Source organism: Candoia aspera, chromosome 1, assembly GCF_035149785.1.
Source record: "Candoia aspera isolate rCanAsp1 chromosome 1, rCanAsp1.hap2, whole genome shotgun sequence".
NCBI lineage: Eukaryota > Metazoa > Chordata > Lepidosauria > Squamata > Boidae > Candoia > Candoia aspera.
The window spans coordinates 269,891,248-269,917,131 of record NC_086153.1 but is presented as its reverse complement, the minus strand read 5'-3'; the positions used below and the strand labels follow the sequence as shown (position 1 = coordinate 269,917,131).

The window sequence follows — 25,884 nt, the reverse complement described above, 5'->3', positions numbered from 1 at the left end:
CTGAATATAAGAAAAACTGCCAATTCCTGAGCCCAGCTGTGGAAACCTTTTATGTAGTATAAAAAGTAAGATTAAAAAGAAGAATATAAGACAACCTCGTTTTTTTCTTTTACCAAATTAATTAACTATACATGAGCAGGAAGCAACTTTAAAATGTTGCAATGCTAGAAAACAACTGTAAGATGCAGCCAAAGTTAAGCATCACTGATTTAAATGAGATTGAATTAAGTGCATGATTGTCTTTTCTACTGGAGCCAAGAGTTCATTTTAAAATGCTGGTTGGATCATATCCTGATTTAGTTACAGCACAGCCAAACTTTAAACATACATGTAAATTGCTCTCCAATTTCTATGGTTTTTAGCAAGGGAACATTTAAAAGAAAAACCTTGCACAAATAGTTTTCTATTCTTAGCACTCTGATATTGCAAACCTCCATTTTATTGTCCATTTAGACATAGAACCTTCTCTACATACCCTATAGACAATTTAATTTTGTGCCTCTTGCAATCAATTAAAACAAAAAATCAGAGCACAAGCATGGGTATCTTCACTTTCCTTATTAATGAGGCAAGATAAGTAACTATTACAGAAGGGGAATTATCCAGAAGAACACATGAACATTACAAAAGTAGAATCTGACTTTCATAGAGGAAACTTTGAAGTACCTTATTCTAGCAAAATGTTTCTGGTTCAGGATGACAAGAAAGAAAATTCAATGTTTAAAAAACTATTTGAAAATTTCTGTATCTAATGTAAACCATAGGCTGGATTCACTCTAATATATTCATGCTATTATAACACAGGCACATACAGGAAAGGAGTGCTGCGAAGCAGAAATCCTGTTCTAAATACTGGAAATTGTCTTTATCAACATAGACCACTTCTTTGAAAGGTTCTCTTATTTATATGAACTCTTTCAAAAATCAGCATCAAAAGATCTTTTAATCAACTGCATGGGGGTAACTGGGCCACAAGCTAAAACTCTGACAACAGTAAAAGTAAAAATGACCCAGCAAGAAGTGTCTTGTTTCAGTAAGTGGTAACAGTTTAATTGGAGTTAATATAACTGATGAACGAATACCAGGGTGAATGGTTTTCTTAATGGTATGAACTATTATCTACAAGGCTTTTCTCTTATTGCCTATGCATGCTGCTGCTTTTGGTCATAATAATGCTTTCTGAACCACAAGAGTTGTCCCAATGCTTAGAAAAATTATATATATATATATATATATATATATTATTGGAGCTCTGTTGATATTCATAGTGTTTTAAATACAGTAAAATGGTCAAGGCCATGTGGCTTTAATGTTTCATTATTTTATCAATTTCAATATCTGTTATCACCTAATATATAACATTGGAGGAAGGGAACTGAAGTCCAATATAAAATGTCATCTGCAAAGTTACTAATGGACAAGGGGCAACTTCCTGTGCTTCACAGTTATGCAGACAGAGAAAGAGTGCATAGATTGAGAAGGCAGTGCATGAACCTTTGGCAGTGGAAGTGACTAAAGGTAGATCTGCATGTGTTTTACTCCTTGCCTTTTCCTGTCTGTGATTGACTCAATTAGTTGTTCACTTCCTGTTTCTTCCTCCCAGACTGAAGTTGGTACCACCTTAGCAAAAGAGTAACTTTTGTGCAATTAGGTTGCACAAGTGATTGTTCTATTACAACTCCCAATCTCTACCTTCTATCCCTCCTCCTCTATCTATCTATCTATCTATCTATCTACCTACCTACCTACCTACCTACCTACCTATTTTTAAAAGTTGTCTTATACCAATGTTGTGCATTTATTATAAAGCCCTCAGATATGTTTCCCTCTTCTGCCAGAGGATGGCCTGGGCAAATTTTCCTGAAAACTCCAGCTGATCTGCAAATCCAAGGAGGTCACATGAAGGCACTATGCCCTCTTCTTTTATACCCTATGTCAACATTATTCTTTTTTTAAAAAGCTTAAAGTCTTGCAAATAATAATCACATACTTATAAGAACTATGCCAAGATGGTTACTGGAATAATGAGTAACAAAAGGCAAATTAAAATTGAACAAACAAAAACGACACTGGAAAGGATCCCGGTGCAGATATGTCCTGAGAGAGACTGCTTAAACCACATGCTACATTATCACTGAAAACATATTGTTTAAAAATAATACAATATATAGTTATATAAACGAAAAACTATCCTCTAGCAGCAACAGTTCCAGAGAAATCTTAGCACCAAGACTAACCGGAAGAAGACAGAGAAAATGGGGATGGAGGGAAGGAAAATGGATAGGTTCAGTGTAACTGACATCATTACTGTATTTAAAAAGAAAAAAGAAAAAAAATGCAGACTGGCATGAGTTTAGTCCCTCTGGAAACATGCTACCCTAGTAGTTCTTCCCGCCAAAATTATTTTTTTATTCCTGTGATCATCTATCACAGTCAAAACCTCCCAACACCGCCTTATGATATACCAGAAGGGCATGGCACAAGCAGTTGCGGAGACTCTGCTCATTTAGGCTTGTTTATCCTGAACAATCCTTATTTATTAAGCTAAACATAGTTCTTCACAAATGCATGTATTATTTTAGCTTCAAATCTCATATTCCACATATCTACCAGACTTTGCACTCTTTGAAAGAAGGTCACAGGTATATGCACAATAGTCTGTTTTTCTTTTAGCCACACAATGGAACTTTAAATGTTAGTAAAAGAAGAATATGTGAACTAGTAAGAGGACCTTGAGATCTGTTAAGAACTAAAGATGGATTTTGCACTGATATATCCTGCCACAAAAAGACAGCAGGTATTTCTTTCACTTATTAAAAACAAACAACAAACAAACAGGAAAAACAGAAAACACAATCAATTTGTGATTATAAAGACCAAGTATAAATAACATAAAATTAGCATATGTATATTTTTAAGCCCTGGAGTCTATATCCTCTTATAGGATTTGACTCATTGGCTATCTAGCTTCCACAGCAGCCTGGGTTTTCAGTAAAGAGTTTTAATTAATTTTCTTATCCCCCCTATATAAAAATATAAATGCAAAAACATTCCCCCATTCCCCTAATCTGAATTATGCTATTTTCACATGAACATGCTATCAATATTGTAAGATATATGACTTGTTAGTAGAATTTTCACAGGACATTTGCCTAACACCGGAACTGCCCACTGATGTGTCATGCTAAGAAAAAAACATTCTGACTAATTGACAGTAGCATGAAAGTTAACCAGATTATCAGAAGGATCCAATCTAACCTAGATGACCTTGAGGAGCTAGAAAGGCATTCCAAGATGTGTGCACAGGGCTCAGAAATCCCAGTGATGATAAGCAAAGGGCTAAAATGGCTCAATAACTAACTAACAAAAGGAAAACCCCAGAGAGGTAAAAACAGAGATACATAAAAGCATAGAGAGAAGTAGGATGACATTGGCCTGCCATGTCTAGCTTATAAATTGATTCAGGTTGAAAATGCAGACTATGGCCCCAGTACATGTTTCTGAAGAATGAAAGGTTGCCACCTACATTGCAGCTGCCACAGTTGAAGATGTCAGTAAATATTAAATGTTGCTGTATTCCTCTTAGCTTCCATCAGATCAGCTTAAATTTTCAGTGTGAGTTTACATCATACATGTATATCTGAGTGTGTGTGTATAATATACCAAAGCTGAGAGTATTAATTTAAAAAAAAAAACACCAGCTCTCTAAACAAGAGGCATTCCTTGCTAAATATCAGGGTAAAATTCTGATCCATGGTCCATGCTCTGCAGAACAGGTTTCTGATCCAGGGAGGACATCCTGCTTAACATTTCTGCAGACAGTGCATAACTATTGCTAGATTTCTCCTCAAACCAACTATCTAGTGCCCGTTTGGCTTCAAAGTTGGCAATAGGTGGTCCATTAACAGCAATTGTCAAAAGGTCATTGAGTTGTTCCAGAGTAAGTCGGGAACGATTGTTTTTGCGTACTCTCTGAAGAGCATTTCTTCCCTTTTCGCAGCATGCTGTGGAAGTGGGAAGGACTTTGAGGATCTGTATTATTTTATTTAAAAGAGGAAATCTCTGTCTATATTTACAAATATGACTGATTAAATCTTTAAAGCCATTTTTGGTATAATAATCCACCTTGAGTTCTCGCCATTCCATGAGCAAACTCCCTCTGCTATCAATGCCTTCTCTGCTGATTTCTGTGCAAAAAGATGGCACTGCCTCCAGATGTTCAAATATTTGCACCATGTCTTCCCTGCCATAGGTCATAAGCTCTTCTGCACTTCTTGGCCAAGCTGCAAGGTCAAACACTTGGCATGCTTTCACAAATGCCCGACTGCGAGGTTCGAACCTTTGAGCTAGAATAACTTGGGTCTTCTGGCATATTTTTTCTCGAATTGACTGGAATTTGGCTTCAGCCACCCGTAGGTTTTTCACAGCAACGCCATTAAAGCTTTCACGGAAGTTCTCCTCAAATTCCTGTAGATATTCCCCAGGAGAATCTGCCAGTCTGCTAATCTCTTGGATGGCCTCCTCTATTTTATCATCCACTTGTGATATAAGGAGGTATTCACCTTGAAAAATAAAGGCAAGTCGTGAAAGTACTGCAATTACATCAAGCAAAAAATATATCAGCTTAATGGATTGGTAGTCCATAAGAAATTGCAGGAGAGCCAAGGCAATAGCAGAAGCATCTGCTCTTTGTGTTTGGCCACTGACATCTTTCAGATGGGCCACTACTTCCAGGTAATCCTTGATTAGAGCATTGAGGACATTTTGCTCCCCAATGATCCATTTGACTGCTCGAATATCTCCCAAGAACTCAGTCTCTTCGCAGAGAGTAGCAGCAGTAACTCTTAGCTCACACATCAGCCTGGGAGAATAACGGTAAAAGCTGAGTAACTGCTTCAGGTTGTTCTCTAGCTCCTCCAGGCATGGCAGTTCTTTTCCACTAATTGCATCCAATATTTCCAAGTGTGGCTTGTGTACCATTAGAGGTAAGCAGAGCAACCAAGGCAGAGTTTTCCTGATTGTCATGTATATGTTAGCTCTTAGACTGGCAGTAATGTTAGCACCATCTATTCCCAAACCAACACTTGGCTTTTCATCTTGCAGCCTTATTCCCAGAGATGAAAAAGCCCGATCTAATGCTTGCACATAACTATCTGTTGTAGAAAATCCCAGTTCTTGGAGAGAAAGGAATTCAGTGGCTGGAGGTCCATCACTGCTGACGTATTGTACATAAACTGCAACTGTGTCAGCAAGTAAATCATCACTCTGCCCATCTAAAATGATGCTGAGGAAGGGGGACTGCCTCACCCGTTCAATGAGATCTTCTCTAAGAGCTCTAGCAATATGATGGATTAAGATTTGACAGTCTCCCTCATTCATATACTGATCTACCACTTTGAGTTCACACTTTCTCAGTAGTTCTGCAAGAGGTCTGAAGTCACAATACGGCCGGCTTTCCATAGCTAAATGATAGGCTGTATTGAAGAGCAAAGTCATATTCCGACACATCTCTTCTGTCTTCTCTGGGTGCATCCTGAGCCGGTAGAGCTGCAGGCACTTCTTGTGGAGATTACTCTGGCTATGAAGTTTTATAGTGTGGATCTTGAATTGCTTTGAGCCAATGATGAAGGCTGAAGTTCGAGAAGATTGTACTGTATACTGCCGACACACATGACACCACATTTCATTCAGTGTAGGGGAGTACCGCAGAAACCAAAACTTTTTTAGCCACTCTTGTTTGAAGCGTCGAATCCTTCTGGTGACAGCAGACATCTTGGATGGCTCATCTGTGGCTGTTATTATCTCATTTGAAACAGATTCATCTGCTGAATCCACTTCCTGGTCATCATCTTCCATAATGGTGGGAACAGACATGATGCTTTCTGAAGCTGCCAAAAAAAAAATTGTAGAAAGTTTAAGTTCTGGAAAACAACATAAAACAGTAAGATAGCTGCACCACACTTCACCCATGCCTACCCATGTCCCTTGTTTTCAATAACATGTTATTTGGGTAAGTTTTGAATTATAAATGTTTTGAAACCCAGTCCATTTTTTAAAATCCTAATTCCCTTAAGTCTGAGCAATTGTAAAAAGCAATCTCAGTAGTACTCTAAGTACTGCCATATCATAACAAGAATTAATGAGATATCATGGAAGGATATGAAAGAGTTCTTCAAAAACAAACACACACTTTCGTAAGTCAACAGAGTTAATAGCAAGTTCCTTCAGAAAATGTAAATTTTGTTTTGTATGTTTCACATACATATGAGCCAGTATATTTCACACAGCACATAGAAAACCAAACATATTTCCTAAACTGGATTCAAAATAACAGCCTGTGATTCCTTCTCCTGCAAAGGGATGTATCAAGAATACAGCAAACCCATCAGCTGCAATGTTTGTTTTTTTATTGAAAATGAACAGATTACAGTAAAAGGAAAGATGATGTTTCATGATTACAAATGCAGCCCCAAACTGTTTGCTCAGAGGAGTAAGTCTGTGCTTCATAAAACCCAACCACGAGACCTCCGAGAAGGTCTCTTATGTAAGGAGAATTTTTATTTTGTGTAACTTACCCGTGGGATATGAAAATGCTTGATACTCAGGTACCTGAGGAGGTAGTAGAGGTGGCTCAGCTAACTTGCCAGATCTTAGCAGATTTAGCTCAGCCTGCAATTCCCGAATCTTTTTTTTAAGCCGTATGCAGTTGGGACACAAGGAAGTTGTTGGGATTTCAAGGGCGTCATCTTGAGTTGACACCAGAGACAGATCAGTGGGGCTGTTCACTTTAAACGACAAGGGTTCTTCACCTTCCTCTTCCAGCAAGCCAATTTCTTTGGACATGGTGAAGGGAGAACCGTGAGGGACCTTCCACTCACCCTCGTTTCTGTGTCTACTGTGATTAGGAGAACTGTGTTGAACACTAGTCCCACAAGTTTCTGAGATATCTTGAACTTGGAATCTCAAGGATTTTCGAGTGGAAGGGGTAGAATTTTTGGTGAACTTGTGCTCTTCTACCTTCGTTGATTCCAGAGAAGCCTCTAGGACATCTTTGAAGATGAGGTCTATTTTCTTTTTCTTGGTTTGGGGCTGAGATATCCCTTCTTCAAAGCTACGTTTGTAGGGGCTCTTCCCTGGTTTTGATGTAGTGAGCTCAAGGGGGTAGATCACATCTTCTTGGCTTTCTATGGTTCTTTCTGACTTTTCTCTTAGTAATCTTCTGTCCCCTAAAGAAGAAATCAGGAGTGAAGATTATTCATGGAAACACTACAACATTCCTCATACAAAAGCTAAAGCAAAAAGGTAGGACAAACTTTTCACATGTTGCATAACCAATAAGGACATTTACTGGAATAAATGCTTAGGAACCCTAATGGTGGATAATATTGAAAGTCAACAATATCTAGGTAGTATATAGAAGTCAGCTTCATACCCTTCAAAGAAAAGGCAAACTATAGGCAGTTGGTTTAATATAACAGGTAGCTAACCTGTAATTGGAATTAAACTAAGCTATGGAGGTTTTGGCTTGCTGAAAATGTAGTGATAGCTTTGACTTGGTAAAATGCATCATGTCAGTACTGTAAAGTTGAGGTCCATAGATTTCCATGTTAAACCAGTAAACTTGAGACCTTTCCATTGAGAGTGACACGACAGAGAGTGACACGAGACATGAGAATACACAAGAATTACAATCTCATTTCCCATATCGTTTACTATCACAATCAGCTAGAACCAGGTCAGTGATACCAAAGACTGGGGTCTACAGCTGCTAAATTTACCAAAAGCAGAGATGTTATGCAGATTAGCAGTTATTTAGAACAAAAGAAATAGCCAGATATCCTTACCTGCAAATTCAGAAGATGATGGATTTGATTCAATCTTTCTTCTGTCTTGTAAATAATTCCAAGTATCAATACTTGGATGTTTTCCAAACAAGGCGCTGATTAATGCTGTTATATTTTATTTATATTTACTGCAGATGTGGATCACCAAATGCTAGCACCACAGTCCTGAGCAATTGCAATAGTATAACCTACTTGCAACACTAGAGGAAAACTGCTATGCAAGCATTGCAACTCCAGGTTTTGTGATGCTGCATTGGCATTTCTATGCAATACCAATATAAGCATTTATCAATTTGCCCAGCACTTGTTGAGATTCAGAAGTAGAAATGTAGAAAATATACAAGGCTTAAGTCAGTACCATATCCTAATTAATTTTAAGGGTATGACACTAACTGATGGGTTGATTAGGATGTGACAGATGCCACCATTCTATCTGATTTTTTTTTTTGAGGCTTGACAGAGTAATTCACATTTTAAAAAAAATTCTATTCCCAGCTTGACCATAAGCAATAATGCAGTTTGGAATTAGAAACTGTTGTGAACCTAACAAACCATAGTTACCTTAAAATTACAGCTGGTGCAAGTATGTAAGCTGCAGTATTTGCATGGTGATGTCATCTCATATATGTTGTTATTTTCTTCCACTTGTAGATGTCCATGAGAGGAACCCAAAGTATTTAAAAATAGCATGGTTCCAACATTGTGCATGTAAAAATAGGCTTGAAAGCACTGCTCTTAGAAGCTAGTAACATGTTAAGATTTCTAGCACCCAGGATGGTGGTGATGATGGCATGTAGCCTAAGATTACAAAACTAATCAAATCAAGGAAATTGATTAAATTATGCTAATGAGCTCAGTTTGCCCAAATTACCCAAGACCTGAGAGTTGCTTCAAAAAAGCAAAACTCAGTTAATGGATTGTTTTTTTCAAGATGATGTCAAACAGAGTGATTGGTGCAGTGTGGACTTGAGGGTGGAGAAATGGAAGTATGAATATATTTGGCATTTTGGAAAGAGTTTTGGTGTGTGTGAGGGAAGGATCAATCATTTGGAAGGTTTGAAGGGCCTTGGTGCAGAGAGAGTCACCAAACTGGTAGAGCTAGCTATTCGGTTTGTGGATGGTTAGGAAACCTGGCAGACGAAAGGAATACAGATAGTCCTCACTTAATGACCACAGTTGAGACCAGAATTTTGGTTGCTAAGCAAAGCGGTCATTAAGTGAATCTGACCTGATTTTACTACCTTTTTTGTGACTGTTGTTAAGTGAATCACCACAGGCATTAAGCAAACCATGTAGTTGTTAAGTGAATCATACGGTTCCCCATTGATTTTGCTTGCCAGAAGCCAGCCAGGAAGGTTGAAAATGGCGATCATGTGACCATGGGATGCTGGGACAGTCATAAATGTGAACCAGTTGCCAAATGCCCAAATCATGATTATGTGACTGTGGGGATGCTGCAACGGTTGTAAGTATGAGAACCAGTTGTAGGTCAGTTTTTTCAGCACCGCCATAAGTCTGAACCATCACTAAATGAATGGTTGTTAAGTGAGGACTGCCTGTAAGCAGGTTTGGAGTCAAGCAGCATCAGTGACCGCCCATCAGAAGCCTTTCTAGGCTTCTGGATCTGATCGTTAGTGGTGGTTAAGCCAGCCCCCCCCGAACACAGGGATTTAAACCTCATATGGTGGGGGATAGGAGTTCATGATCTCCATAGTAACCATGGGCTTTTCTCAGGAAATCATGGAGCTGACATGAATAGGTTGCCACATATTAAACCTTGTAATTTTCTCAGAATCTCTGTGAGGTGATCTAGATATAGAGGCTATTACCATCACCTCTTTGTCATGGTTAGATCACTTCCTGGTCCAGATGTGACTGATGGCTGCCTGTGATCTCTGTAGGACTGAACCCATTCAGATGGTCCACCCCAGGTACCACACGGATCTGGATGGTTTCTTGTGGATGCTTGGATATTTCCTTGACAGTCTGACAGGTGAATCAGTCAAGGGACTGGTTCACTGTTGGCAATATGAGATATCCCATGCCCTTGAAGAAATCACTCCTGAGCAGCCTCTCTCTGTCAGCCAATTCTGGATGGCCCCTTGGTTTTGTGAGAGCCTCCAGGAGATGAAGTGTGATAAATTAGCGCAACATTTTGCCAGTAAAGTTGATCAATTTGTTCTATTCTGGGCAGAGCCACGTTGACTAGGACATAATGTTGCCATGTTATTTGGGATTCCTTTTGGCTTGTGACTTCTGAGGAAGTAGGTAGGATGTTCTCTAGGAAGTCCTCTGCTGCCATGTGGGCTGGATCCTTGCCCCTTTGGACAGCCACAGGCCGGGTTGGCTGTTTCTGGGAGATTGTTAAAGCCTTGTTGCAGGAAGGGACATTTCCAGCCACCTTAAAGGAGAATTACTGTTCGTCCATTGGGGTTCTCTGGTGGCTCCAGTGGTATCTCTGAATTAGGAAGCATTATCCCTGAAGGAGCAGATTCATAGCTTGGAGGTCCTCTTGGATTTGTGGTCCTGCTAGAAGAACAGGTGGAAGCTGTATCCAGGAGGGCTTTCATCCAGCTTCAGTTGGGACACTAGTAGTATCCTATCTGGGACAAGAGGATCTTCCTATAGTGATTCATGCCTTTGTCACCACTCACTTGGACTACTGCAAAATGCTCCATGTGGGGCTGCCTTTAAAGATGATTTGGAAGCTTCAGTTGATTGAAAGCGCAGTGCCTGTGTACTATCCTGCCCTTGCTGATGGAAACAGTTAAAACTTCTGCAGTGGGCCCTGCACTGGTTTCCCATATGCTTCTGGGTGCAATTGAAAGTACTAGTTTTTACCTATAAAGCACTTTATGACTTGGCATCAAGTTACTTTTGGTAATGCAGCTGCCTATTAGAGTCAGCCCCGCCAATTTGATCTTGTCAGGAAGAGCAGCTGGTAGTTTCCTACTTTCAGGTGATGAGCAAAACTTGGAGCAGCAGTGGAGCCCTCTGGAATGGCATCCCACTAGAGATGGTTAGTTCCCACTTCAACTGCCTTCTGGAAGAGCTAAAAATGGAGCTCTTCCAGAGTGGTATTGGGACTGTGAAGCCAGGATTTCGGTTTATTCTATATACTTGTAGGTGTTTTTTGTTTTTAACGTCAACAAAGTTATGTTTTAATTTATTTTATTGCATTTATAAAGTTTTTATCATTGCCTATCTCCCCTCAAAGGAGGGACTGTGGGTGGTTGACAATAAAACAAAGTTAAAATTCAATACAATTATAAAAACAATAAATATAAATATAAACAAACAATAAAAATATAAAATATGATAAAATCCAGGTGGACTGAGAAATTCTGCATCAATCCATGAGTCTAAAGGGCCATTCTAGGGGGCTAGCCATCGCCAAGAATTATTCCCTTTCCTGCTCCACACATGCTGGCAGAACCATGTTTTTAGTTTTTAATTAATCAATTAATTGTTTATTAATTGTTTATTAATTAACAATTAAATTAATTAACAATTAATTGTTAATTAATTAATAGTCTTTGTACCTCTATAAATGGTTGAGAGAACTATGAGATTTTGGTGAGAAATAAATAAATAAATAAATGGTTTTAGTCAATGTATTGATTAATTAATGAATAAACCAGCATATTTATTTTCTTTTCTGTCCTTTTCATAGTCTAACACATCAGCCTTCTACAATCTGATATTCTCTAGCTAACTGAAGTTCAACTTCTGTTATTTCTTATTAGTTCAGCTATTCCTCATGCTGGGTAGAAATGATGGAATTTGATCCAATTTAACTAGAGGGCATCAAATTAGAAAAAATATCTATTCATTTTATTTATTTTTATAATTTTGCCTTTCTACCCATAGGGCATGGTGTTAGATGATGCAATCACCTTTTGTAGCAATTATTACCTTGCTTGATATCTATAATTAATATTAGAGAAAAAATCATGTCTTCTCTATAGTAGTCTCCACCATTCAAAGTACTGTTAAGTTATTATACTAAAAATAATTAACATGTCTTTCTGGCATACCATGGCATGTGTGGATGACTGCCTCCCTGACTATTTTCAAATGTCCGTAAAGACCTGGATGTTCCTGTCTGCTATTGATGCCCACAGTCACTGTGAAACATTTTATGCAGCTGTTTTAGTTAAGCCTATTTTTAAAGTAGGCTTTCCTTTAAAATATTCTAAATTAATAAAGGTAGAACACAGACTTTTGTAACAGATTAAAAGGAACATATCTGAGAGATATCATATGAAATATTTTTCAAGGATTTTTATGAAGATGGAGACTCACCACTAAGAATGAAGTTCTTATGCAAATGATTAGTTAATTCAGAATCAGGGACAATACATACAAGAAGGCAAGGTTACCAGATCTGGGCTGCAAAAATCTAGAGGACCAAGACAAAACTTTAACATTTTACTGGCATCTGGTGGTAATCCTGATTTCTGCAGTCCAGAATTGGTGGTCCTACAAGAAGATAGGGAGTTCACATAATGTGGGCCCTATCCTACTATATCTCAAGTGGTATGAGCCCTTTCTCTATGGGTTCCATCCATCCCTTCTCTTGGATACCTAGTTTGTTTATTTATTTAAATTTAGCTGCTGCCCAACTCAAAATGACTTTGGGCAGCTTTCACTAAAAGAAAGCAGAAACAATAAAGCTTATTTAGTTGCCAACTAAAAATATTCAAGGGGTTTCCTTTCACTGCAGGAGTTTCTTCCTTCTTGAATAGACTGCCACCAACTGTTTTAATGTACTTCCCCACAGTAAAACAGGAACTTTCCCTTTCTTTTATGGTTTACTATCAGGTTTAATTTATATGGTTTATATTTATTTACCAGGTCTTACTGGATGTGGTATCCAGGGAGTGGTTCCCAGAATTCACCATGAGCAATTCAATTCAGCATACAAGAGGGATAAAAAGAGTTTTAATGTGACAACCATATAAAACCAGGAGATCAAATCATATTCATTTAACCACAAAATATAACTGAACATCTCTGCCTAAAACAGAACCTGTTCTAGAGTAATTCCTTTCATTCCTCTCTCACAGCAAAATACTAAACTCTGAATCAAGTGAATCCTTCTCTTTACATAATCACCTACCACCAACTGACCTCAACAACTAACTTCTTACAGCCAAGTCCCAACTGTCAAACATCTCTCTTCAGAATTTTCCTCCCTCCCTTTCCTAGCAAAGGGAGAGAATTTTAATTTGTTAGGAGCAGTCATCCATTACAACATCAACAGGTAACTCTCACACATGATTCTTTAAATGTATGTACAAATTATGTGGATGATAGATTACTGGGTATGGATAAGTGCTTACTGATGAGGATTAGGGAAACTATCACAGATCTCACTGGGTCCCCAAATTCACAGTTTCTGAATTCTCCATGACACTGATTCCAGGACCAGGCAAAATAGAAGATTCAAAATCCACTTCTACATTGAAGCACCATTAGGCACACTCCCATCTCAAACTCTCCAATTCCTGGTGAACAAGTCCAAAACATCGTGCCTGAACCAAAAAATTATCCAGTACTGCCAGAATGAGAGGCTGCAAGGGTGGTTTATTCCCTGAGACTTCGAAAACTGGCAGGATAGAGCTAGCTGCATCATTCTTAAGGCAGGGATAGTATGTTTTTTACAGCCAGGGATGGCATGTTTATTATGCTTTATTTGGGCTCTGAGAGTGGCTAGAAGGGTGGGTGTGGTTGCATGTGTGTTTATGAGTAGTGCGTGTTTGTAACAGGAGGAATCACAGAACCAAAAATTGACAATTTGTGACAAATTTTAGCAGCAGAATCCTTGGCAATTCCATATGGGGGATACATAATGGGACTGAAGAGGTCAGCTGCATCTCTCAGACCAAGGATTACTCACCACGGTCTTAATGCGCAGATAATTTGTTGTTTTTTGTTGAAGCAATGTTTCCAATTGTCTAATTATTATTCTATGTTCTGTAAAATTTGCTTCCACTGACCTGGTATGTTTTTGTAAACTAGCCATAACCTTAATTGTTTCACAACCTTAATTCTGAACTGGAGAGAGGGAGAAGAAGGGACTTTACTTTCAGCAATTTTTCTGGATGTGTCATTTTTCTATTTAAGGGTTCATCTACAATATATACATACAAGCATCTGAATAAAATAGAGACTAAGTAACATTTGAGAAGGTAATTTCTTTTACCAAATCAAAGTATTAAACAAAAGTAGTAGATATTGCTGTTATTGTTAAAGTTAAATAAACTGTCTTTCTTAAGTCATGTTTATTTGTGATTTTGCTATAAATATAAAAATATTACAACTTTGCATAGATAACCAGAATATTTGAATATTTTTAAAATGAATTTATCAGCAGTACTGGCCACTGGATGTGTTTAATGACTGATCTTTTATCTAAAGGGGGACATTTGGAATTCACTAAGTGAGTAATAGTAAAGGTAAAGGTCTCCCTTGACATTAAGTCCAGTCGTGTCCGACTCTAGGGGCGGTGCTCATCTCCGTTTCAAAGCCGAAGAGCCGGCGTTTGTCCGTAGACACTTCCGTGGTCATGTGGCCGGCATGAGTAAACGGAACGTTACCTGCCCACTCAAGCGGTACCTATTAATCTACTCACATTTGCATGTTTTCGAACTGCTAGGTTGGCAGGAGCTGGGACTAGCAACGGGAGCTCACCCCGTCACGCAGATTCGAACTGCTGACCTTCCAATCGGCAAGCTCAGCAGTTTAACTCGCAGCACCACCGTGTCCCTCTCAAGTGAGTAATAGAAGATACTAAAAAGTTCTTACTCTGGATATAAAAGTAGGTTACCAGTTTGATATATTGCAAGTAAAGCTCTTCCTTTGCAAAATAATAAATTCATCCAAAGATGTTTCATAGACCATTAGATATCTCATATGCTATAGTAAAATACTTTCGAAAAGGTCATTCAAATAGCATTTACTGCTAGTACTACCTCAAAGTAATGCCTGAACTGTGCTTGGGAAGTATGGATCAGGCATTACAGGCAGAACTTCTCCAGAAATCAAGTGTCTGATCTCTCCACTAATCTAAGCCAAAATGGCCATGGAGGGCACTAACCATAATCAGAGGAGAAGAGGCATGTCAACAGTAGCTTCAGTTAGCCAACAGGAACTTAACAGATGCCAGCTATTGACCATGTCATCACCAACTTTGAACATGACAGTTCATGAGGCAGGACTCATGTTGAAAACAGACAGAAAACACTACTTTAAAACTGAACAGCTAAGGATGAATTTCGACTGCCTCCATGATGAGCAGGAGATGAAATTAAGGCTGTGTCATGAAAGCATGTCCTCTAAAAATGATTAGCAAAGCATGTTTATGCTGTGATTAAGGGGATGTGAGGGAGAACTCAAATGTGGCATCATTCTTTAAAGGAGAGAAAGCCATAAAGTGTATGTAACGGTTATATTATCAAGCTCCTCACCAAAGACAAATTCATGAGGAGCTAGGAACAGTAAAAGATGATTCCTCTTTCTTAAAGAGAGAAGGTAAGATGGGGAAAAATAGCTAATAAAAAGATGTCTTAAAAATAAGTCTGTGTTTCATGTATTATGCTTTATTATTTACATTGGTTTATTTAATCTACACTGAAACACAAGTTAGCTGGAAATTTGAGTCATAATAGCAAATGACGATAAAGTGACAAAAGAAACACTTCCACCAGTATCTAGTTATGGTCTAATGTGCTTAAAAAATTATGAAGAGACTCCTTAGCTCATATGAAGAATATCACTAATCCAACATCCTGTTTCCCAGAGTGGCCACTTAAATGAAGCTTACAAATAGGGCAAGATAGCAACATCTCTTCTCCTTTGGTGCTCAGAAATACATAGAAAGACAATTGCCAATAGGCATTGGTAGGATTATCTATCAGGAACCTTTCTAATCCCATCTTAAAGACAGCTAACTCAGCTTCACTAGCTGTTATATGTGATTCCAAGATAGATTTATTTATTTTTTAGATTTATATCCCATATTTCCTCCAGGAGTTCAAGGCAGTATACATAACACTCCCTCCAATTTTTTTCCCATAACAACTATTCAGAGATGTAAGTTCAGCTGAGAGTGAGTGACTGGGCCAAAATCGCTCTTTGAGCTTCCATGTCTGAGACTAAACTTGAACCAGGGCCTCCTCAGTCATAGTCCAACATCCTAACTAACTACATTACACTGGTTCTAATGCTATGCAGAAGAAAAAAGTTTTATTTGTTCACCTTACCCACATCACTGATAATTTAATTAACAGTAGAGTATAATTCTCAATTTGAATTCAGGGCAAGCCATCTAACATCACAGTGATCCAAATATACGCCCCAACCACAAATGCTGAAGAAGCTGAAGTAGAGCAGTTCTATGAAGATCTGCAGCACCTACTGGACGACACGCCTAAAAGAGACATTATTTTCATCACAGGAGACTGGAATGCTAAGGTGGGCAGTCAAATGACACCTGGAATTACAGGTAAGCATGGCCTGGGAGAACAAAATGAAGCAGGACATAGGCTGATAGAATTTTGCCAAGACAATTCACTCTGCATAACAAACACTCTCTTCCAACAACCTAAGAGACGGCTTTATACATGGACTTCACCAGATGGACAACACCGAAATCAGATTGACTACATCCTTTGCAGCCAAAGGTGGTGGACATCTGTACAGTCGGTAAAAACAAGACCTGGAGCTGACTGTAGTTCCGATCACGAACTTCTTCTTGCACAATTTAGGATCAGACTAAAGAGATTAGGGAAGACCCACAGATCAGCTAGATATGAGCTCACTAATATTCCTAAGGAATATGCAGTGGAGGTGAAGAATAGATTTAAGGGACTGGACTTAGTAGATAGGGTCCCGGAAGAACTCTGGAAAGAAGTTGGCAGCATTGTTCAGGAGGCGGCAACAAAATACATCCCAAAGAAAGAGAAAACCAAGAAGGCAAAATGGCTGTCTGCTGAGACACTAGAAGTAGCCCAAGAAAGAAGGAAAGCAAAAGGCAACAGTGATAGGGGGAGATATGCCCAATTAAATGCAAAATTCCAGAGGTTAGCCAGAAGAGATAAGGAATAATTTTTAAACAAGCAATGCGCGGAAGTGGAAGAAGACAATAGAATAGGAAGGACAAGAGACCTCTTCCAGAAAATTAGAAACATCGGAGGTAAATTCCAGGCCAAAATGGGCATGATCAAAAACAAAGATGGCAAGGACCTAACAGAAGAAGAAGAGATCAAGAAAAGGTGGCAAGAATATACAGAAGACCTGTATAGGAAGGATAACAATATCGGGGATAGCTTTGATGGTGTGGTCAGTGAGCTAGAGCCAGACATCCTGAAGAGTGAGGTTGAGTGGGCCTTAAGAAGCATTGCTAATAACAAGGCAGCAGGAGACGACGGTATCCCAGCTGAACTGTTCAAAATCTTGCAAGATGATGGTGTCAAGGTAATGCATGCTATATGCCAGCAAATTTGGAAAACACAAGAATGGCCATCAGATTGGAAAAAATCAACTTATATCCCCATACCAAAAAAGGGGAACACTAAAGAATGTTCAAACTTCGAACAGTGGCACTCATTTCACATGCCAGTAAGGTAATGCTCAAGATCCTGCAAGGTAGGCTTCAGCAGTTCATGGAGCGAGAATTGCCAGATGTACAAGCTGGGTTTAGAAAAGGCAGAGGAACTAGAGACCAAATTGCCAATATCCGCTGGATAATGGAAAAAGCCAGGGAGTTTCAGAAAAACCTCTATTTCTGTTTTATTGACTATTCTAAAGCCTTTGACTGTGTGGACCATAACAAATTGTGGCAAGTTCTTAGTGGTATGGGGATACCAAGTCATCTTGTATGCCTCCTGAGAAATCTGTATAACGACCAAGTAGCAACAGTAAGAACAGGCCACGGAACAACGGACTGGTTTAAGATTGGGAAAGGAGTACGGCAGGGCTGTATACTCTCACCCTACCTATTCAACTTGTATGCAGAACACATCATGCGACATGCTGGGCTTGAGGAATCCAAGACTGGAGTTAAAATCTCTGGAAGAAACATTAACAATCTCAGATATGCAGATGATACCACTTTGATGGCTGAAAGTGAAGAGGAACTGAGGAGCCTTATGATGAAGGTGAAAGAAGAAAGTGCAAAAGCTGGCTTGCAGCTAAACCTCAAAAAAACCAAGATTATCACAACCAGCTTGATTGATAACTGGCAAATAGAGGGAGAAAATGTAGAAGCAGTGAAAAACTTTGTATTCCTAGGTGCAAAGATTACTGCAGATGCTGACTGCAGTCAGGAAACCAGAAGACGCTTAATCCTTGGGAGAAGAGCAATGACAAATCTCGATAAAATAGTTAAGAGCAGAGGCATCACACTGACAACAAAGGTCCGCATAGTTAAAGCAATGGTGTTCCCCGTAGTAACATATGGCTGCGAGAGCTGGACCATAAGGAAGGCTGAGCGAAGGAAGATAGATGCTTTTGAACTGTGGTGTTGGAGGAAAATTCTGAGAGTGCCTTGGACTGCAAGAAGATCAAACCAGTCCATACTCCAGGAAATAAAGCCAGACTGCTCACTTGAGGGAATGATATTAAAGGCAAAACTGAAATACTTTGGCCACATAATGGGAAGACAGGACACCCTGGAGAAGATGTTGATGCTAGGGAGAGTGGAAGGCAAAAGGAAGAGGGGCCGACCAAGGGCAAGGTGGATGGATGATATTCTAGAGGTGACGGACTCGTCTCTGGGGGAGCTGGGGGTGTTGACGACCGACAGGAAGCTCTGGCGTGGGCTGGGCCATGAAGTCACGAAGAGTCGGAAGCGACTAAACGAATAAACAACAAAGAGTATAATTCTGTACATATTTACTCCTAAGTAAATCACACTGATTCCAATGTGGCTTATTTCCTACAAAACTGCATATAAAGTTGCAAACTATAATCCTAAATATACCATATAATGGAGAAAATGCCATTTAACAGAGAACCTAGCTCTAACTAAACATGCACAGTATTAGACAGATGAGCCTTCCAGAAATGGTTGGACTTCAACTCCCATATATCCTAGGCAGCATAGCCAATGATGGGAATTACAGTTCAATAAAATATGTTCTAAAGTATGATGATATTCCAAACATATTCACCTTTGCTCTCTTCCCCCTGGGAGTGACTTGCAGACTTCTGGCGATAGGGTTTCACCCCATATTTCAGGGACAGGAAGGATAGAAGTTGAGACTTCCATGGAACTGAGGAACCCAACGGTTGTCCCAAAGAGGAAAAGTTGTATGGTAGATAACTTGCTGTTGAGAGGAACAGAGAAGGCAATCTGCAGACCAGACAACAAAAAAGTGTGTTTTGCAGATGCGAAGATCTAATATGTGATGGAGAGTCTGACCCGACTAATCAAACTTACTGATCACTATCCCTTTCTTCCCTTTCTAGTTAGAACAAATTACACTGCCAGAAAGAGCCTGGAAAATATCAAGAAGCTACAAGGAACTAGACAGGAAGGCAAAAGAGTTCAGAGCACAGATAGTACTTTCATCCATACTTCCAACCAAAGGGCACTGCATGAGAATGTAATGGAAAATTCTGGAGGTAATCCACTGGTTCAAGGGATGGTGTTGTCCAGAAAACTTTGGATTTCTGGGTTATGGTCTATACTACTTACAGAAAGGGTTTCTGGCAAGAGATGAACTGCATTTCATAAAGACTCGGAAGACATCTTTCTCAGTTTATTTGGCCAGCTTCAGACTAAATCTGGAGGGGAAGGGGAGACCAATACCCAGAACCACATTCAAATATTTACCGCCAAAGGCAGTAAATCTTAAAAGGAAGAAAATGGTAAGAAGAAAGGGATGCTCAGGAATACCTTGTGAGATACACAGCTCAGATGCCTATATATCAATGTGAAGGGTATGGGGAACAAACAGAGAGAACTTGAAATTCTGGTCCAGGGACCAAATATGTCATTGTTGGTATTACCAAAACCTGCTGTTATAAAACTCATGATTGGAATGTTGTACTGGAGGGATATAATTTGTTCAAAAGAAACAGATCCAAGAGAAGGGTGTTTGTGTGTGTTGCATTATAATAAAGAATGACTATAACTGTATGGAAATTCATGAAACCAAGGGTGGAAACCCTGCCCAAAGTATCTGTGTGAAATTAAGGGAAAAACAAAACATAAAAATAATGTTTTGTGGTTATATACTACAGGTCACCCAACCAAGGAGAAGATATCCACGAAATCTTCACATATCAGATCCTGAGGTGTCCATGAAATACATCACTAATGGGGGATTTCAACTCCCCTTACATCGACTGGGAATCAAACTCTGCAGCAAGTGGGATAGCTCACAGCTTCTTGATGTGCCTTGTAGGTGTCATTTGTCCAAACAGTAGGGGAAGAAACTAGGGGGTCAGCTATACTGGACTTAATATTAAGAGGGAAGAAATGATTGAGGAAGTGGAAGTTTGAAAGAACCTTGGGAGAGGGTGGCTACATGATTCTAGAATTCACCATAGTGAAGACAGGGGGAACTGAAGGTAATCAGATTGATGTTCCAGATTTGAAGACAGATGACTTCAATAAGGTAAGGATAAGAGTTGGAAGGATTCCATCGATAGAAATCCTGAAGAAAAAAAATGGTTCAGGAAGGCTGGGAAATTTTGAAAATGAATAATTAAGGCTCAAACTCAAACAATATAAAGAGAAAATAAATTGAGAGAATTCTGATAAACTGAGGCTAAAGGGAAACATGATAGCAATTCTTCCAATATTTGAAATGTGAAAGGGAAGAGGGTGTGGATTTATTCTCCACAGCACCTAAGCTTATGACAAGAACCAGTGGATGGAGATTTTATAGAGGGAGATCCAAATTCAAAATAAGGAGGAATTTCCTGACTGTGAGAGCTATGAAGCAATAGAACAGCCTGCCTCCTGAAGTCATTGATGCTCCATAACTGGAGGTTTTCAAGCAAAGGTTGGACATCTACAGTATTTGTCTGGGATGGTATGCGTATTCCTGCTCTGAGCAGGGAGTTGGACTAGAAGCCCTCCAAGGCCCCTTTTAATCCTATGAGTCTATACAAAACCATTTTGCTTCTTCCTCTTTATTTGCTCTTTTCCCAGCTTTACAGTAGGTTTTTTGAAACTGGCTATTCGAACAAATCAATCCAGAGTTCTCTCTTGAGGCACAAATGACCAGGCTCAAATTATCCTACTTCAGACACATTATACCAGCTCTCTGGAAAAGGCTCTAATGCTGGGAAAGGTGGAAGGAAAGAGAAGATGATGACGACCAGCAGCGAGGTGGATGAACTCAGTTGCAATGATATCGAATGCACCGTTGGAAGACTTGAAAGAACAGGTTAGGGATTGATTGTCATGGAAAAAATCTGTGTGGTTGCTAGGAGTCGAAAACGACTTGATGGCACATAATTAATCGATAAACTCACCACAAGATCTCTTCCTGGTAGATTATCCTCAACTGTCCCAATTTATAATTTCACAGAATTATTATTTTATAGAATTTCACAGAACGCATTAGGTATTTTGTAGCCCATTCAGCTCTTACAAATTTATGAAGAAGATAAATAATACAGGCCCTGCTGCTCAAAATTCTCCATTTCAAGGACTGTGCACTTTCTGTTCTTTCATGCCAGTCCTGATAGGTAAACTTATTTAGGAGGTAACTTTTTAATATTGTGTGTGTGTGTGTGTGTGTGTGTGTGAGAGAGAGAGAGAGAGAGAGAGAGAGAGAGAGAGAGCACATGCCATGGTTTTTTAATTCAACTTTTAATAATATTTTCTATCAATTTACCTATAATCAAAATTAGGCCAACTCGCCTGTAATTTCCTAGATATCTTTCAATCCTCTTTGAAAAACTCATATTGTATTGACTATCTTCCAATATACATAACAGAAACAGATTTTACTGACAAAGCGTAAGTCAGGAAATAAGGAAAAACAGTTTGGATATCCAGCACCTTGGATATCCAGCACCTGGACTTGGTGGCATGCTGATTTTTATCTATCTATCTATCTATCTATCTATCTATCTATCTATCTATCTATCTATCTATCTATCTATCTTTCAAACTTCTATCACCGGCCATCTCTCCCAAAAAGGGGACTCTGGGGGGTTTACAATAAAATCAGAATTAAAAACATATAAATTACAATATAATAGACCGATAAATAAAGATAAAATAGGTATAAAATCCAAGCAGTGAAGATTTTATTCATTGGGGAGAGATCTATGGTACTAGCCACCCCCAAGAAGAACTGGTGCCCCTCCCATCCCAGGCAAGGCAGCAGAACCAGGTTTTCAAGTTCTTCCAGAAGGCCAGGAGCGAAGGGGCCTGTCTCACCTCCGGGGGCAGAATGTTTCAGAGGGCGGTTGCCACTGCAGAGAAGGCCTGCCTCCTGGACCCCACCAGGTGGAATTCCCTTACCTATGGGGTTCGTAGCATACCCTCTCTGCATGACCGAGTGGGACGGGTCGATGTTAAGATTTTTAACCTATCAATTATTATTTGTTATTTTTTTACTCCAATTTGATACCAGATATTTAAATCAAAATGCCTACAAATGTGAAAGATTTACATTATTAACCCAGACTGTGGCTACTCAAAAAATAAAACTAGAAAACAATAACTAACATTTTCATAAATATAAACATTTCTATAGTCCTGTAACTAAGGAAGTGTAGAATTGAAGAATACTGCTTTTCTCCTCAACCAAATTAATGGGAAGAATTTCTGGAATACTAATTTATTTATTTTTTTATCAAATTCCTCTGATGCTCATCTCATACACAACGACTCTGGGTGGCTTACAGACCATAAAATAACAATCAATAAAAACAATACAATATAAAATCGATATAAATATACATAAATATAAAAGTACAAAAGTATAAAGTGTAAAATTCAAGATGGTAATGGGCCTTAATAAAATCTTATCCTTGGCATGGTCACAGTGCCAACCACCCCCATGAATGGCTATCCCCCCTCCTGTCCCAAGCAAGATGGCACAACCATGTCTTCACCCCCTTCTGGAAGGCCAGGAGAATGGGGGCCTATCTTACCTCCAGGGGTAAGATGTTCCAAAGGGCGGGTGCCACAGCAGAGAAGGCCGTCCTCCTGGACCCTGCCAATCAGCAATCCCTCATGGACAGGGTCCGCAGCATGCCGTCTCTGCCTAACCATGTGGGACGGGTTGATGTAGTGGGGGTGAGGCGGTCCCTCAGGTAACCTGGCCCCATGCCATGTAGAGCTTTAAAGGTGATAACCAACACCTTGAATTGGACCCAGAAGCAAACTGGTACCCAATGCAGCTCGTGCAGCAGTGGTGTTATATGTGCCCTCCTTGGGGCTCCCAAGACTGCTCACGTGGCCACATTTTGGACCAGCTGTAGCTTCCGGATACTCTTCGAGGGTAGCCCCATGTAGAGCACATTACAGTAGTCAATACGGGAGGTGACCAGGGCATGAGTGACCATTCGGAGGGACTCCCGATCCAGGAAGGGACAGAGCTGGTGCACAACACAAAGTTCTAGCAGGAGTCATGAGTCCAGGAGGACCCCCAAGTTCTGCACTGGATCTGTCTGGGGCAGTGCAATCCCATCCAGAATCAAAGATGGCGAATACCTGGACCGCCAGAAGCCCCTAACCCACAGCCACTCCGTCTTGCCACGGTTCAGCTGAAGCCTGTTGTTCCCCATCCACACCCCCACAGCCTCCAGGCACTGAGAAAGAGTGGCCACAGCCTCACTTACGTCACCTGGGATGGAGATATAAAGTTGAGCATCATCTACCTAAATAGTAGAGTATTCAAGAGCTGATTGCTCAGAATTTGGTTGTGTCTTACTGAGAAGTAATGAAATAAATACCGTGTGAATATATTCTTTTATGTTGCATATGTGCATTTATACAAACCTATTTGTACACATTGGGCATCACCTAATTATATCAGCATCTCTCAGCACTTGCAGAAAATTAGTTTTGGAGCATATACGCCAATCCAATAAGTAGAAAGAAGATTGTGAGATACCACATGAAAAACAGTATGTTTTCATCCAGGATCTACCTCTTCCACTTTTGCTTCAAGTTTTAGGACAACATACAACTCCATGGAAAATACATTATATAAATAAATTGCCCATGATAGTGTATAGAAAAAAAGGTGGGGAAAATAATTTCGTTTTGATCCTCTTCCTCCTTTCTTTTAGCCATCAACTTTAATTGGCTATGGACTATGAGATGCTCCCTTCTAAACTGGTTTCGTGAAATGACTCCTACGCTAAGAAGGCAGCAAAAGCCCATAATGGTGCATGCACAGTATCCTGAGCGATCAGGATGTCTTTGTCCTAGTGTGTGGATGTACATACAAGTATTTGAGGAGCTCCCAGTTATTTTTGAAAGCTTAAATTCGGATCTCTGTCAGCGGAGGAATCATCCATTCCCCAGCACTCACCAGCATTCCAGTATTTGGTATATAAAACTAGCCAGGTATATTTGATGAATATTAGCTGTTCTTCCTTGTCACATATAAGCATAATGAAAGCCACTATGTTTGCTGAAAAAGTACAGGTATTTTGCAAATGGAAAAGGGCATTACAATTGTACCACAACATTGCCACCGCCCCCCAAAAAATCAAAGCCAAAAATACTTCCTTCAAAACAATGCTTCTTACTTTTCAGTATATATTAACTGAAATCCCCCCTCCCCCCATATACACTATATTTGATGGATCTATTTCAACTGTATTATCTGCTCATTTCAACCTATTATTTTATACTGATGATTTTTATTTGTTGGCTTCATTACATACATAATTTTGCAAGAACACCTGTAACTGTGTCAAAAATAAAGACATGGATGAATAGTGAAAGGGAAGAAAGAAAAAGATCCCACCTCTTGTGAGGTTTCGGTTGATGGTCTCCTGAGACATACTGTGCAGTCGCTTCATGTAATCTTCACTGTACCAGACTCTCAGTCTCTCCCCTGGCCGGATGTCCCGACAAGTCCGAAAATAAATCCTCTCACTGTGTTGGAATGCCATTAGGTTCTGCTCTCTCTCCTCTCGAGATATGGCCACATACCTAAGGACAAGGATGAGGCAGGTTTTGACTTATAAACAGGCTTAATAGAACCTTAGCCACAATTGTAGCAGGGGTGATCTTCCAAGAGAGCCACAGAAACGGACGCATTGGATGGCATAAACAATGGCATGTGAAGAAACAGAGTTATAAGAAAATAACAGGCACCCCTAAGGAATATTAAATAACCTTGAGACTGGTATAGGCCTATTGTTCCTGTTCAGGAAAAGACCTAATTGCTGTCATGAGTAAGGATGGCAAGCAGGGGGCTCCCATCCAGGCTGTAAAGCGCATGCGTAGTACTGAGGAATTAGGTAGCCATTCAAAGAGACACAGATCGGGCCTGCCTTAACCTTTGGGGTTTATATGTCTGGGTTTTTCCCACGCTTCTTCAGTTTGTTAGGATTTTCTGTTATGTAGCAGTAATAAAACACTAGAGACCTATTCCTTGTCTCAGCGTGGTTCCTGGCTGTTAGGACAATTGCTATCCAAACTGTAAGAGTGCTACAACACCTGAAACATGCTCATGCTTACAAAATGTCTAGAATGACCTCATATACAATTGTTAGACCCCACTGCTTCTCTTGTCATTTCTCCTTCACTGGCTGTACAGACCAGCTATCCTGAGGAGGCTGCTGAGAGCACCCTTCATGTAACTGTCATATATTGGAAAGCATCTGAACATCTTAAAAAGCCATTAAGTCCTGGTACTTTCTTCAATTATGTCTTTTCTTCTCTTTTGGTCACCTAATTCTGACATCCCAATAGAAGGAACAGCTGCTACAACTGGCATCTAGATCTCTTACACTTGGGGTTGAACAGCTAACTAACTAAGGACTAAAACAGTTGCCAGGCACTGTACAAAAAACCTTTATATCTCAAAAACAGTTACCATCA

At 39.6% G+C, this 25,884-nt stretch overlaps 1 protein-coding gene across 2 annotated transcripts in view; it reads right to left on the bottom strand.

Annotated features, from left to right (window-relative positions):
- Window positions 1–3,688: 3,688 nt before the first annotated feature.
- Window positions 3,689–25,884, bottom strand: part of LOC134487701 (zinc finger protein 862-like) — a 65,187-nt gene continuing 42,991 nt past the window's right edge. The window contains exons 6-8 of one of the 2 annotated variants that reach the window (XM_063289651.1): window positions 24,803–24,990; window positions 6,576–7,226; window positions 3,689–5,888 (exon numbers count right to left, since the gene is read on the bottom strand). In XM_063289651.1, coding sequence (XP_063145721.1) covers window positions 3,727–5,888; window positions 6,576–7,226; window positions 24,803–24,990 — 3,001 coding nt within the window. In that variant the 3' untranslated portion in view covers window positions 3,689–3,726. The remainder of the gene's footprint in view (window positions 5,889–6,575; window positions 7,227–24,802; window positions 24,991–25,884) is intronic. The other variant, XM_063289652.1, reaches the window with a different exon arrangement.